General features: G+C 35.2%; 1 protein-coding gene across 2 annotated transcripts; it reads left to right on the top strand.

Annotated features, from left to right (window-relative positions):
• The first annotated feature begins 1851 nt into the window (after window positions 1-1851).
• LOC139893147 (G-type lectin S-receptor-like serine/threonine-protein kinase At4g27290) lies at window positions 1852-9734 on the top strand. 2 transcript variants are annotated; one of them, XM_071876293.1, is made up of 7 exons: window positions 1852-3181; window positions 4042-4188; window positions 4328-4476; window positions 4545-4755; window positions 5132-5369; window positions 9006-9156; window positions 9417-9734. In XM_071876293.1, exons 1-7 carry the CDS (start codon window positions 1852-1854, stop codon window positions 9708-9710), a joined length of 2520 nt encoding a protein of 839 aa, XP_071732394.1. In that variant the 3' UTR covers window positions 9711-9734. The 2 variants fall into 2 exon arrangements, with proteins under 2 accessions (XP_071732394.1, XP_071732395.1); XM_071876294.1 differs by lacking the exon at window positions 4042-4188.
• Window positions 9735-15393: the final 5659 nt, after the last annotated feature.

Here is a 15393-nt window from a genome sequence, read left to right as displayed (position 1 = left end):
TCCGAAAATACTAACAACGTATTTGGACCACTCACTAGATTATAACACTCCCCTCGTAACTCACTCGTATAGAATTTTGATTAACAATTCTATACCCTCTCTATTCTCTAAGACTTCTTACAAGTACAAGAGTAATTTTAACTCTTTCACTTTTTGAGATGGGATGATCCCCAAATGAACAAATCTTAATTTCTATTTATAGACAATAAGAGGAGGTGCCAAGCAATTCAATTTTAACTTGAATTGACATGTTATTGTAGGCTTCTTGATTATTCTTGCATGTGGTAAAACATGTAGTCCACAAAATGCTTTTTACTTTCTACCATCTTTGACTCCTTGAAATTTGGCCATTTGGTTGGTAGATGACAACTTGCAAATAGAAATTGGAATTGAGTTATTCCACCGTCCAACATCAGTCTCACTCTTACATCTATCACAGATGGTGGTTTGCAAGTCTTATCAAAATCATGGAAATATTTAAATGAGGTGAATCTTTTTGGGTGCTATTATATTACTGATAATGGAATTTATTTTCTCATCCAAAACTGTCATCAACTCAGAGCACTCATAATAAGTCGTTGTGGTTTAATCCGTGGCGTAGGCTTTCGAGAGTGTTCTCCCACGCTTGCTTGTTTAGAAGCTTCTTATTGTGACTTGGATTCTATGGCTGTTAGTCGAATTTTTAGTGGAGGTGGTCTCGAGTATCTAAATCTTGGAACCTATGGTTCTCCTCTTATATCTGTCCCAATTTCAACTGTTTTGGAACCTATTGGTTTAGGATTTGCATCAAAACTTAAATGTCTCAACATTTCTAGGTGCTCTTTGGTTGATGATGATGTTATAATTAAAATCTCAAGAGGGTGTCCATTGTTACAAGAGTTGAACTTAACAGGTTGTAACATGATTCGAATTCCTGGTTGGAAGTCTATTGGAAAATATTGTCAAAATTTGGAGACACTTCATGTCGGACACTGTAAAGGACGAGGACTGCTATATATTGGTGCTGGCTGCAAACGTCTTTCTGTGATAGTCATTGAGGAAAACCGGAAAAATCGAGATGTAATCGGTCTTTTTAGATTACAAAGAGAAGATGTTGTGATCAAAACTAATGTTCCGTGGCATGATGCTGGGAGCCGGGTATTTAAAACTTATGAAAGGTTTCAATCATGACATTGAAGATTCTACTTTGATTCATACATCCGTTGTCCGTTTATTTTTTTATTAGCGTTTAATATCTAATATTTTGCTCTGGATTTACTGTCTTGTAATTTTGTGTTCCGTTACAGACATTTCATATTTTATCTAACAATTTCATATGCATTTGAAAGATATTTGAACATCTTTTTATAGTCGATAAAGGTTTAAGTTATGTATGCTTATTAAATTCATGTAAATGACAACCACTAGAAGAATACAATTATCGGATATAGCAAATTTAGTAATTCTAATGGCTGCTACTTTGAAGCTGCTAATTTCTCCAAAATAAAGCTAGTGCATGAGGGCTAATTTCAAGTGTATGACTACTATTTTGTCTTTGTCTATGTTGTCATTGTTGTCACCTTTGAATTTCAAAAGTAGTACAATTGCTAAAGTATTTTTATGTGACTAATATTGATATTGTTTACACATTATTATTTTTATCTCTATTTGATTAATATGTCATGGGAACACACGTGCGCAGCCGATACTATTAAGTTTGATTTTTCAACAAAGGACATATATGGCTGATAGTCATCTATCCTAGTCAAATTACAAAGTGGACTTTTGCAATAAATTATAGGTGCTCATCTTGGAATGTCAAATAAATAACTATTAATACGTGAATCAGTAGAGAAGAAAAAAAAAACATTAATGGAATTGTTTTGTTTAATCTTTTTATTATTTGGTACTTTATGTTCTATGTTAACAAGTTCAAATGCAGGTGATACTATATTCCCAACTCAAGACTTCAGAGATGGTGATACAATTGTTTCATCAAATGAACTGTTTCAACTTGGATTTTTCAGCTTGGGTAACTCAAATAATCGATATTTGGGAATACGCTATAAAAAGGTTTCAAACGGAACCGTTGTCTGGGTTGCAAACAGAGATACGCCGCTTAACAATACGTCAGGCATACTCCAAATCAGTGGCAACGGTGTCCTGCAGCTTATTAGTAACGATAATACAACAATCTGGTCCTCTTCGTTAGCGTCGTTAAAGAATGCAACTCCAGTGGCACAACTACTAGATAATGGAAACTTTGTTATAAGGAATGGAAGTAGGAACAATGATGAAATATTTATATGGCAGAGTTTTGATTACCCGGGAGACACGTATCTCCCAGGTATGAAATTCGGTAAGGATTTGCGTACGGGCTTCGACAGGCGTTGGGTGTCATGGAAAAGTGTTGACGATCCTTCTCAAGGTCAGTATTCAGCGTATATGGATACTAACGGGTTTCCACAAATTTTCGAGAAACGTGGTTCTGTTTTGCACACTAGGTTTGGACCATGGAATGGTCTTCGGTTTAGTGGCATGCCTAGTTTGAGATCGAACCCAACAGCAGTAAACCTGTTCGTTTTCAACGAGACGGATATATATTACGGATATGAATCAAATGATATGGTTATTTCGAGGATGTATTTGAACCCCGAAGGTGGTGTGACACGCATGAATTGGGTTAATTCGACTCAAAGTTGGTTTCCCGTTTTAACTACAGCGCCAAGTGATAGTTGTGCAGGATATGGTTTGTGTGGGGCATTTGGAACGTGTAACACTAACAACTTCCCTGTGTGTAGTTGTATGGAGGGGTTTGAACCGAAACACCCGGAAGAATGGAATGTAGCGGATTGGTCAAGTGGGTGTGTACACAGAGTCAGTTTGGATTGTGGGAATGGATATGGATATGGGAACGGGAACGGGAATGGGAATGGGAATGGGAATGGGAATGAGGATAGGTTTAAAAGTGTTTCGGGTGTAAAACTCCCGGACACACGAAGTTCATGGTACAATGTAAGTATGACGTTAAGAGAATGTGATATCATGTGCAGAACGAATTGCTCTTGTGTGGCATATGCCAATTTAGATATCAGAAATGGTGGAAGTGGATGCTTGCTTTGGTTCAATGAGCTAATGGATGTTAGACAGTACGACGAAACTCAAATTATCTATATTAGAATGGCAGCCTCTGAGTTTAAAAGTAAGCACTTTTCGTATGCATTTTTTTGTTTTTTTATCTTTTTATTATTTTTTCGGAAGAACAAACACACACCATTTTTTGTCCACGATGGGACTCAAACTCACAACCTCAAGTTTTTATTAAGTCTCCTTGATACCGCTAGGCAAGAAACCCTTTGGTTTTCGTCTAAGTTATTAACCAGCATTTTTGCAAAGTGTAGTGTATTCTTTATGATTTCTTTATCCTTTATTTGTACAAACAACACACATGTAGCAACCCGTCCCACATTGGATTGAGAATGAAATTGTGAATCCCTTATAAGCTTAAAGTATTGGCTAATTAATGTCTCCCACCATGATTTTTAGTATTGACTACTTTTTTATGCATGATCAATGGGCGATAGACTCTCGAGGTGTGACGGACACGCGATTCGTGCATCTCTTGGGTCCGCTTTGAAGGTCATTTCAGCAAAGACCGGACAATGGTGATTAAAAACTAGTCTTGTAAAAATGGCTTAAAAAGACATTAGTTTTGCCTCAATGAACGTTTTGGCAAATCATGAAAATGTAAATGACAACCCAACATAGTTTTTGTTTGTATTTTTGCGAGCATTATGATTATAGTTTGCAGCAAAAAAGATGTTAAGTGTAGATCTTGCAAATCATTTTATTAGATTTTTAATCATACACACATATTATAAGTACTATGATGCGAAAAGATGGTTAGAAACTGATAAATCTTGCATATGATGGATCTGAATGGGTATCAAATATGTATCTTTTTACTGTTTGTGACGTATAGAGACCTTAATGTTTAATATGTAACATGCTATGATACTATCGATTTTAATTATTATATACTATGTATTTCTGGTATTGAAGGTCTAATAACTAGTGACTCGGGTTCAAACAAAAAGGGGAAAATTATCATAGTAGGTGCTTCAACTTTGGGTGGTTTGGTGCTGGTGGGTCTAACTCTTGCAATGTATGCAAGAAGCAAAAAGAAAAGATCTTATCTGAAAAGACAAGGTAAGGTAAAGTGTAGATTCTCTTTTGTCTATGCGGTTTGAAGTACAATTTAGTCTATATGTTTTGAAGGTAAGGTATAACTTTTACGTTATTTTGTTCGCTATAGTAATTTGATTTACCATTTTTTTGTCTAACCCAGTGAAAGACCTCAATCAAGACTTTATCAATGACGGTAGGAAGGAAGATGTGGATTTACCTTTTTATAGCCTGTCTAAGATTGTTAAGTCTACATGTAACTTCTCAATCGACAATAAGCTTGGAGAAGGTGGATTTGGTCCCGTATATAAGGTAAAATATTCAGAAATGAGTGATCGCCTTTTGAATATTTTAATTACTTTATGTGGAGAAATATTCAGGGCGTGTTGGACTATGGACAAGAAATAGCTGTCAAGCGATTATCAAAAACTTCAAAACAAGGGCTTGACGAGTTCAAGAACGAAATTCGGTGTATTGCCAAACTTCAGCATCGGAATCTTGTTAAGCTCCTAGGCTATTGTATTCAAGGAGATGAAACGATGTTGATATATGAGTACATGGCCAACAAAAGCTTGGATCTAACAATATTTGGTTCGACTACTCTCTTTCCATAATACTATAATACAATACAATCTCACTAGTAAGTTGGATAAATAAACACTCATATTTGGGTATATGTGGAACAATCAGTCATCCTATACCAAAGAGTGAGAAATAACCAATTTTAATTTTATCTCAAAAAAATGAATAATAAAATGGTATCAGTTTTGAATTTAGTTTGATAGATAAATTAGATTAAATTGAATAACTTTGTAGAAAGGTACACACAACACACCCTATTTCAACCCGTTCTTAAAATCCACCCATCTTGCCACCTATAGTGCTAAGTGTAGCAAGGTTTAATTATCTTGTAATACAATCATAGAATATCTTTATAGAAACTAATCAAAGAGCTAATTCTGGACAGATGAAAGTCGAAGCTCAGTGCTCGATTGGCCCCAACGCTTCCGTATCATCCATGGGATTGCTCGAGGGCTTCTTTATCTGCACCAGGATTCTCGACTTCGGGTTATTCACAGAGACTTGAAAGCTGCAAACATTTTGTTGGATGATGAATTGAACCCTAAAATCTCTGATTTTGGCCTTGCTAGAAGATTTAAAGGCTATGAGACTGAAGCCAATACAAACAAAGTGGTTGGAACTTAGTAAGAACCACTAAAAACTACATACGCAACTATGTTATTTCTTCGTCCCACTTAAATTGCAATAACTTCCATTTTTAGCTCATTTTGAAGCTAAAAATACGTAATTTCTGTTGGTGATTTTAGTGTTATCAACAATCATTTTAGTTAATTGGGATTTACTAGAAAGCAAAGGCTTATCGTATTAAGCTCAATAACGAGTTTGGAGAGTGCGGAGTGCACGCTCGTTCGAGTTAATTCAATAAGGTCTTGGAAATTACATCTTTTGATGAAAGGTAACCATGAATGGTTACATCATTTCATGAAGAGGGATGTTATTTTCCAAAAGGTTTAAACGAAGAGTTGCATCTTTTCGTTGAAAGGTTGCATATTTACATTGAAGGGTTACATCCTTTCGTCGCACCTTTTCACCTCTTATATATAGAGGAATTTGCTTTCATTCTAACATATAGAAAACACACACATACTCTCTAACAATTTGATCAGTGATTTCATTGCCAAAAACACTGATTGCGTTCTTGTCTTATCCCTGTAAAGATTTCGTGCAACCAAGGCAATCGTAGGGTCGAAATACTTTATAGAGAAAGTGTTTACACGATTCAAGAACGAATCCGGCAGTCAATTCATACCCTGATTTCTAACAAATCTATAAAGTATTTGGGATAATTTTGATGAAGAATCGTTGATGACGTATCTAAATTTATGGGAATAAAAAGGCTAATTTGTATGAAGGAGATTTAGAACGGAATGAGGGGATTTCTCTTATTCATCAACAATCAAACTTACTGCAAGTATGGTACGCATGTTTTTGATAATCTTCAAGCAATTCTTTTAAGTGATTATTGAAGTAAATATAAAATAGTTATTGTTTTATGTTTTATGATCACAAATTGTTGTAAGGTTTTAACGGGTGGTTACAATCATAAATTTTGTAGCAAACAAAATTGTGACAATATTTGGCAATCATAAATTTTGTTCGTTACTGCAAACAAAATTGTTGCAATAAACAAAATGGTTGAATTAAATTTTGTTTGTTATTGCAAGTAGTTTGGCAACCGTCAAATGGTTGCTGAGATGGCAATATCTTACAACATGATTCTTTATTGCTCAGTATATATGTTAAATATAATTTAAACATGATCTCTTGGATCCTTGATGCAAGGATAAATGTATTCACATGTTTGACGGGTATATTTCTTTGTATAAATACGAATTATATATTAAAATCTCAATGGATCATGGTGGCACTCTAAGTGCATTGCGACAACTGGTCATCGTTCTTTAACGATTAAAACTCCTCAAGTTCAATGAATCCGCCGTTGATAGTCGCGATATTGTTAACAATTACTGCTTTAACACGGTGGATAACCGTCGATCTCGTTTTGTAACCGATGGGGTTTGGGAAACCGTTGACTACGGTTGTTACCAAAGGTACGAAAATGTATCATTCAGTTAACCTTGATATAATTCTATATCGGTGGATGATGAATTTGTGAGTCCAAATTGAAACCTTTAAAGGTGTGGTTGACGAATTTGTTTGGTTGAAACCATGTTTTCTGATGATTGGCACTAAATAATTTTGATCGACTTATGATCCTTGACTAAAATTTTGTTGGTTTATCATTTTAAAATGAGTGTGGCAACGTATGGGTAAGTGTTAATCCCATTCGGTAACCGTCGCTCTTTAGGAAATGGTACGTGCAAGTAATTGTCGGGATCGGATGTGAGTGAGTCACCGTGATTGTATCTTGTAACCCAAGTTTTGGTGGTTATCTATCATTAGCGATAGAAATGGATGCATGTGAGAGTTGCAACAGTAAATTCAAAAGAGATCCTTTGTTTGACCAAAACTCATATCCGTTGCTATTAAAAGTAACCATTGGCAGTAACAAAATGAATGGTGCTTCATTTCCGTTAAGATATAGTAATAGATACTTTTCATTAACATATACGGAGTATATGTTTAAAGAGAAACCTCGGGTTTATCCAAATGATCTAGTGAAAACCTGTTTACAAACTTATGTTTGTAAGGTTGTTTACTCCGAGGAAACTATTAAAGACTATATGGACAAATTCTTGTTTAGTAATATGACAATGTTTATAAATTGTCAAGGGTGTACAATTTGATTACATAGTTTATATTGGTATGTCTTGATATTTGATATGGATACTGACTGATCAATCAATTAATTCTAAGTACGTACGGGTTATGATCATATAAGAATTTAGTAAGTCCTTGGATCAAAGGATTACTAAAGAAAATTGATTGAAGTCGAAGTGAATGAGAGTAAAGTCCAATTAGATCCCTAGGTATGGGATGTCCTATGACTAAGGCATATAGTCAAATGTACAAGGGAAAATCTAGATACTTATGCCTTAGACGTATTATGTTTCGTGAGTTGATCATGAATGAAGTGATATATGTGGATTTTGTTGTGTTACAACAAAATTTGGCAAAATCACTTGACAAAAGTAATTAGCCCGAGATTTAAGTGCGCACAAGTCGGCTAATGATGTGGGATTGAAGTTCAACCAAATCTTCCAAAGTGAGACGCCCAATTCCCTTCTAGTACAACGCTAGAAGTTGAATTCAATGAGGTAAGCTTACTTTCTGAAGATTGAAACACATAAATATTCTGATCCCAAAGTATGTGTTTAGACCCGTAAGTGGAGTTAGGTTGAAGTTTAACTTCTTAATAGTTCTTTTGAAAAATTGCAAATGCGGGTGCAAGACTAAAAGAGCTACCTATGCGAACATGAAGTTTTGCCGCTTCAATGGAGCTTTGGACTTAGCTGCCAATATGTTCACTGAAGGATTGGGACACATGGCTTATAATAGTGTCAAGATTGTCTTAGAGATATGTAAGAAACTGATGTGTATAGTATTTTATAGTTTTCATATGAATTGAAGGGTTCAATTCTTCGTGAACACCCTGATTTTCGAATTCTCGTAAATATTATACTAAGTGGAAATTCAATTCTTCATGAACATTTCCATTTATGCATTAGTTTGTTCTGTTTGTTTAATTATTTTAGTAAATCAAGGATTACACTAAAATGGGGGGGATTTGTTGGTGATTTTAGTGTTATCAACAATCATTTTAGTTAATTGGGATTTACTAGAAAGCAAAGGCTTATCGTATTAAGCTCAATAACGAGTTTGGAGAGTGCGGAGTGCACGCTCGTTCGAGTTAATTCAATAAGGTCTTGGAAATTACATCTTTTGATGAAAGGTAACCATGAATGGTTACATCATTTCATGAAGAGGGATGTTATTTTCCAAAAGGTTTAAACGAAGAGTTGCATCTTTTCGTTGAAAGGTTGCATATTTACATTGAAGGGTTACATCCTTTCGTCGCACCTTTTCACCTCTTATATATAGAGGAATTTGCTTTCATTCTAACATATAGAAAACACACACATACTCTCTAACAATTTGATCAGTGATTTCATTGCCAAAAACACTGATTGCGTTCTTGTCTTATCCCTGTAAAGATTTCGTGCAACCAAGGCAATCGTAGGGTCGAAATACTTTATAGAGAAAGTGTTTACACGATTCAAGAACGAATCCGGCAGTCAATTCATACCCTGATTTCTAACAATTTCTGCAACTACTAATTATAGTAATTAAATTTGCAGCGGTTACATTTCTCCAGAGTATGCAGTGCATGGCCATTTCTCGATAAAATCAGATGTGTTCAGCTTTGGAGTTTTAGTGCTAGAAATAGTTAGCGGAATGAAAAACCGAGGGTTCTCTCGTGAAGAACACAGTGATAATCTTCTAGGACATGTAAGTTTACCAAACTCATTCTCATTATTCAGTTACTCATTTGATCAAAGTACCTTATTTCTATAATTTATGTCATCATTACTAGCTTCTCATCATCAAAGAGATAAAAATGACATCATAAATCACTTTTTTAAACAAAATTGTTCACAGAGACAAGATGATCAGGAAAACGATATATATATATATATATATATATATATATATATATATATATATATCATGCTTGTGTTGTACTCTAAATTGTGACATAATTTTTTTAGGCATGGAGGCTTTATAAAGAGGATAGATCCTTTGAGCTTGCGAGTCCTCAATTGAATGATACGGGTATTGAGTCTGAATTACTTCGATCGATACATATTGGTTTGTTATGTGTACAACATCATGCAGAAGACAGGCCAACTATGTCAGGAGTGGTTGCAATGTTGGATAACGAGAACACACTTCCATCACCAAAACAACCTGCATTTTTTACTGAAATGAGTGTGCCTGTTTCATCAATACCAACACATAATTCGGCTGCTAATGTCACATTCACGCTCTTAGATGGTCGATAGAATGTGTACTTGTATGATTATATACCATGTACTTGTAAATTGATTTATATTTTGATCTCATATTTGTTTAATTCTTCTTATGAATATAATCTTTGTTTTATATATATATATATATATATATATATATATATATATATATATATATATATATATATATATATATATATATATATATATATATATATATATATATATATATATATATATATATATATATAGTGGTAGGATCAAGAGGGAAGTAACCAATTGGGGGGAAGCGGGGGAAGCAAAAACTTTTTTTTTTTTTCGTTTTTTGAAAAAACTTTGTTCACGAACATTATAGATGGGATGAAAATATGAACATTTAGTAGAGACACTTTGTGATAAATGTTTTTATTTTGGCGGAAAAACGCTCGAAGAAGTAATATATAACAATTATCGTGTTTTTCGAGCGTATATTGAGGTTTTAGCTATTGAGGTTTAGATATTAGGGTTTATAGGGTTTAGATATTAGGGTTTAGAAATTTAGGGTTTAGACTTAGGGTTTAGATTTAAGATTTAGATTGAGTTTTTAACACGAAATAAACCCAAAACACCAAACCCTAAACCCTAAACCCTAAACTCTAAATCGGGCTAAATTTTACTTTACAAAACATGGAAAAAAAAACGTTCATATTCTTCACGAACAATATTATCTTGAATGTTATTTTTGTCGATCGTTTTCCCGCCTAAATAATAACATTCATCACGAAGTGTCTCTTCTAAATGTTCATATTTCGTGTGATCTTGATGCCGGAAAAAAAAAATTCCAAAAAAAAATGAAATTTTTTTTTTTTTGCTTCCCTCCGTTTCACCCCGATTGGTTACTTCCCCATTGATCCTGCCCCTGTATATATATATATATATATATATATATATATATATATATATATATATATATATATATATATATATATATATATATGTTTGTGTGTGTGTGTGTGTGAAGTAGAAGCTTGTTATTGCTAAGTCAACATAAGTCAACTTGCAGTCAAGTGGAGTTAACATCTAGTTAATGGAGTACGGGGGCTGTTCGGTCACAACTTGGAAGTATATGGGTGTATAGTGTAAATATTCACATATGTTTGAATGTTGGTTATTTTCTGTTACCCGATTGGGTTTGTTATTAGGGTATAAATACCCATTTCTGTAATTAGTTTGATTCAGTTCATTTTGTAATCATTTAAGTTACTAATAAGATTTGTTAGTAGTTATCGACTTCGTCTTCTTCGTGTGTTGTTTCAATTTTGTTTAAATCACAACAAATGGTATGAGAGCCCTGTCTAGGGTTTAATCGACGAAGAATTGGGCAAATTTCAATTCCGTTGCGTAACTGAAAATTGATTGATAAAGATGGCTGGAACAAAGTTCAAATTAGAGAAATTCGATGGCAAGAATGTCTTTGAGCTATGGAGGCTCAAAATGAAAGCTCTCATGGTTCATCAAGGAATTGCATCAGAAGGTGAAGTAGCTCTTCCTGATACAATTTTAAAGAAAGAAATGAAAGATACTCTAGAGAACTTACAGTACGATCATCTTTGTTAAAATTAGTACAAACTGAAAGAAGCACCACCAATTCCATGCCGTCATTTTTGACTGCAATATTTATGACATGTTTTCACGGTTAATTTTTTCTTCCATATTTTGTGGCATGTTTTCATGGCCAACTTTTTCTTCCATATTTTGTGGCATGTTTTCATGATAAAGTTGGTATATCTTTATTATTCATTTAATTTTCTCTTAGTATTTAAACAAGTGTTGTTGCAACCATTTGAATCAATCAACACATTTATTTTCACTTGTTCTTACATACGGAGTTTTTGTTTACTAAACTTCCATTCACAGCAAATACTAGTTTATTATATGGTATCTAGAGCTTGGTTATAATTAATCTTTGTGTGCAAATACTCAAAGTTACAAAGCTAAATTCTTGCTATCAAAATGGAAGTCTCAAATGTAAACAACGGTGGTATGATCAACGGTATGAAAAGACTTGCAGGCAACAACTACAAGTATTGGAAGATGTGTATGGAAGCTTATCTCCAAGGTAAAGACCTATGGGAACTTGTGGCCGGAAGTGATGCCATAATTCCCGTAGAAACTCTTGAGCAAGGCGAGTCACGAAGAAAATGGAAGATCAAGTGTCGGAAGGCTCTCTTTGCGTTGAGGACATCAATTAATAAAGAGTTCATAGAACATGTTCGTGATCTTAGCTCGCCAAAGGAGGTTTGGGATACTCTTGAGAAACTCTTTACCAAGAAAAATACCGCACGGTTGCAATTCTTGGAAAATGAGTTAGCAATCTCAAGACAAGAAGGTATGCTAGTTTCTGAATATTTCTTACGGGTCAAAACTCTTTGTTCTGAAATTTCAGATATTGATACAAACGAGAAAATCAGTGAATCTCGGTTGCGAAGGTATTTGATTCGCGGTTTGAAGAAAGAGTACGTCCCGTTCATAACCTTTATTCAGGGGTGGGCTACTCAACCTTCGGTTGAAGAATTGGAGAATTTGCTCTCTAATCAAGAAGCTTTGGCCAAGCAAATGGTCAAAGGTTTTGAAAATGATGCGGTATTGTTTTCAAAAGGGAAGAACTTCAAGAAAGGTTCTTCTAGCAAAGAAAAAGAAGAAGAGAAAACTAGTTATAAAAGTAACTATGAGAAGAAACCTCCCACATGTTACAAGTGCGGGAAGGTTGGTCACATCAAGAGATATTGTCGTTCTAAAGTCACAAAAGCAAACGTGGCTTGTTCAAGCAACGATGATGATGAAGTCAAATGGGAGCAATGTTTTACCATTGATACGGTTGGTAAGAAGAATCAATGGATTATTGATTCGGGTTGCTCTCATCATGTGACCGGTGATGGAACTCTTCTTCATGACGTTAGAGATCACAATCAAAATCAAGTTGTAATCACGGTCGACAACTCAACTCACCCGGTTAAAAAGGAAGGTAATGCTATTATTGATGTTGATAATAATACTTTCACTTTGGAAGATGTTTATCTTGTTCCTAAATTGACCAAGAATCTAGTTTCGGTACCTCAAATTACCGAATCTGGAAAACATGTTCTTTTTTGTCCAACGAATGTGAAAGTCCTTGAGAATGTCAAGGAGATTGTGGGTGATGTTCTTTTCACGGGAGAAAAGAAAGGTTCTTTGTTTGTGTTGTCCGCAGGTGAGGCTTATGTGAAGAAAACAAGTCAAACTGATAACGGAGCTATTTGGCATGCTAGACTAGGCCATGTGGGATATCAAATGTTACAAAATATATACTCACATAAGCTAGTTGATGGAATTCCTCAATTAAAGAATGTTCATGAGGAAGTAATATGCCATGGATGTCAATATGGAAAGTCACACCGACTTCCATATAAGAAGTCAACAAATCGAAAACAAGGTTTGCTTGACTTGATTCATACGGACTTGATGGGGCCAACAAAAACACCAAGTTATAGCGGTCATTGCTATGTCATGGTGTTAATTGATGACTATTCTCGGTTTACTTGGGTGAAATTCCTAAAGGAGAAAAGTGAAGCCTTATCAAAGTTCATAGAGTTCAAAGAAGCGGTAGAATCGGAATTTGGGAGAAAGGTAAAAGCTCTTAGGAGTGATAATGGTGGAGAATTCATGTCAAATGATTTCTTTACTTATTGTAAAACAAATGGTATTTCTCGCCAAATGACTTGTCCGGATACTCCACAACAAAATGGGGTTTCAGAAAGAAAGATTGCTTACCTTGTTTCAATATGCTTATCTTGGTTACATGATAAAGGGTTGCCTAGGGAGCTATGGGCAGAAGCACTTCAATGTGCTTGTCATGTGTCTAATCGGTTACCATCTTGGCCAGGTACACAAAAATCATCTTTTGAGGTATCTTATGGTGAAAAGCCTAATGTAAGCTATTTTAGGGTGTTTGGTTCTATTTGTTATATTCATGTTCCAAAAGCTAACCGAACCAAACTTGACCCAAAAGCTCGAAAGTGTATTTTTGTTGGTTATGATTCTCACAGGAAAGGTTGGAGGTGTATGGATCTAGAAACAAAGAAGTTTACCACTTCAAGAGATGTGGTATTTGATGAAGTGTCTTCTCAATTTTCTGAATCAAGCAAAAATGGTGAAGAAAATAGAGATTACAAATTTATATTTCCTAGCTTCGACACTCAAGAAGAAAGTGAGAATGATGATGTTTCTCAAACTCAAGAAGAGGCACCTAGTGAAGAAGTACCAACTCAAGTTAGAAGGTCAACAAGAGAAAAGAGACAACCAAGACATCTAAGTGACTATGAGGTGAATACAGTCACAACTTGTTTCTTTTCAGGTGGCTTAACCGAAGAACCAACATGTTATGAAGAAGCCAAAGATTCTCCGGATTGGAGAAAAGCAATGCAAGAGGAGATTGATGCATTGGAAAAGAATGAAACTTGGGAGCTTGTCAAGAAACCGGAAGCATGTAAACCGATTATTTGCAAATGGGTCTACCGTTTGAAGAAGAACTCGAATGGAACCATTAATAGGTTCAAGGCTCGATTGGTGGCTCGTGACTTTTGTCAAAGTTATGGGCTTGATTATGAGGAAACTTTTAGCCCTGTGGCTAAAATGGTAACGGTGAGAACAATAATCTCACTAGCAGCTTACGAAGGGTGGAAATTGTGGCAACTTGATGTGAAAAATGCTTTTCTATATGGAGAGCTTGATCGTGAGGTGTTCATGGAACAACCTATTGGGTTCATTTCAAATCAATTTCCAGAATATATTTGCCGGTTGAAGAAAGCTCTTTATGGCTTGAAACAAGCTCCGAGAGTTTGGTAAGGTAAGGTTGCACAATACCTTGTCTTTTGTGGTTTTAAGATTTCTGATGCGGATTCTAGTTTGTTTGTAAAGAAAGAACCAGATTTCCATGTTTTGGTGTTATTATATGTTGATGACATGATTATCACCGAAGGAAACGAGTCAGAAATCTCTCGTTTAAGTGATGATCTTTCGATTCGTTTTGAAATGAAGAATCTGGGGGAGATTGGATGTTTTCTAGGCTTGGAAGTTGATAAATTAGAAAACGGGTACTTTATCTCTCAAAGGGGTTATGCAAGAAGTCTCTTGGAACGTTTCAACATGGGGGAGTCAAAGCTTATGACTACTCCAATGGAACCAAACCTCAAAATGAAGAAAGATCAAGGAAAAGAGCTCAAGCATGTGAAGTTGTTCCAACAAATGGTTGGAAGTTTGATCTATCTAACCATCACAAGGCTGGAAATTGCCTACTCGGTTGGCATTGTTTCACAATTTATGCAATGCCCAACTAATGTTCATCTTGATGCAGCAAAAAGGATCCTTCGTTATGTGAAAGGATCAATAGGCCACGGCTTCTGGTATAAGAAGTGTGATAATGTTTTGTTAAATGGTTTCGTGGATGCAGATTGGATGGGAGACGCAAATGATCGCCATTCAACTTCGGGGTACTGTTTTAACATGGGTTCCGCGGTTATTTCATGGTGTAGCAAGAAGCAAGATGTTGTTGCTTTGTCTAGCGCGGAAGCGGAATACATAACTGCAACAATGGCGGCTCAAGAGTGTACTTGGTTAAGAAGGTTGATTGGTGATATACTTCAAGAAGTAGATTATGTTGTCAAACTAAAATGTGACAATGAAAGTGCAATCAAGCTTG

Source organism: Rutidosis leptorrhynchoides, chromosome 2 (genome assembly GCF_046630445.1).
Source record: "Rutidosis leptorrhynchoides isolate AG116_Rl617_1_P2 chromosome 2, CSIRO_AGI_Rlap_v1, whole genome shotgun sequence".
Taxonomy (NCBI): Eukaryota; Viridiplantae; Streptophyta; class Magnoliopsida; order Asterales; family Asteraceae; genus Rutidosis; species Rutidosis leptorrhynchoides.
The sequence above is the reverse complement of the archived record's forward strand: the minus strand, read 5'-3'. Positions and strand labels throughout refer to the sequence as shown.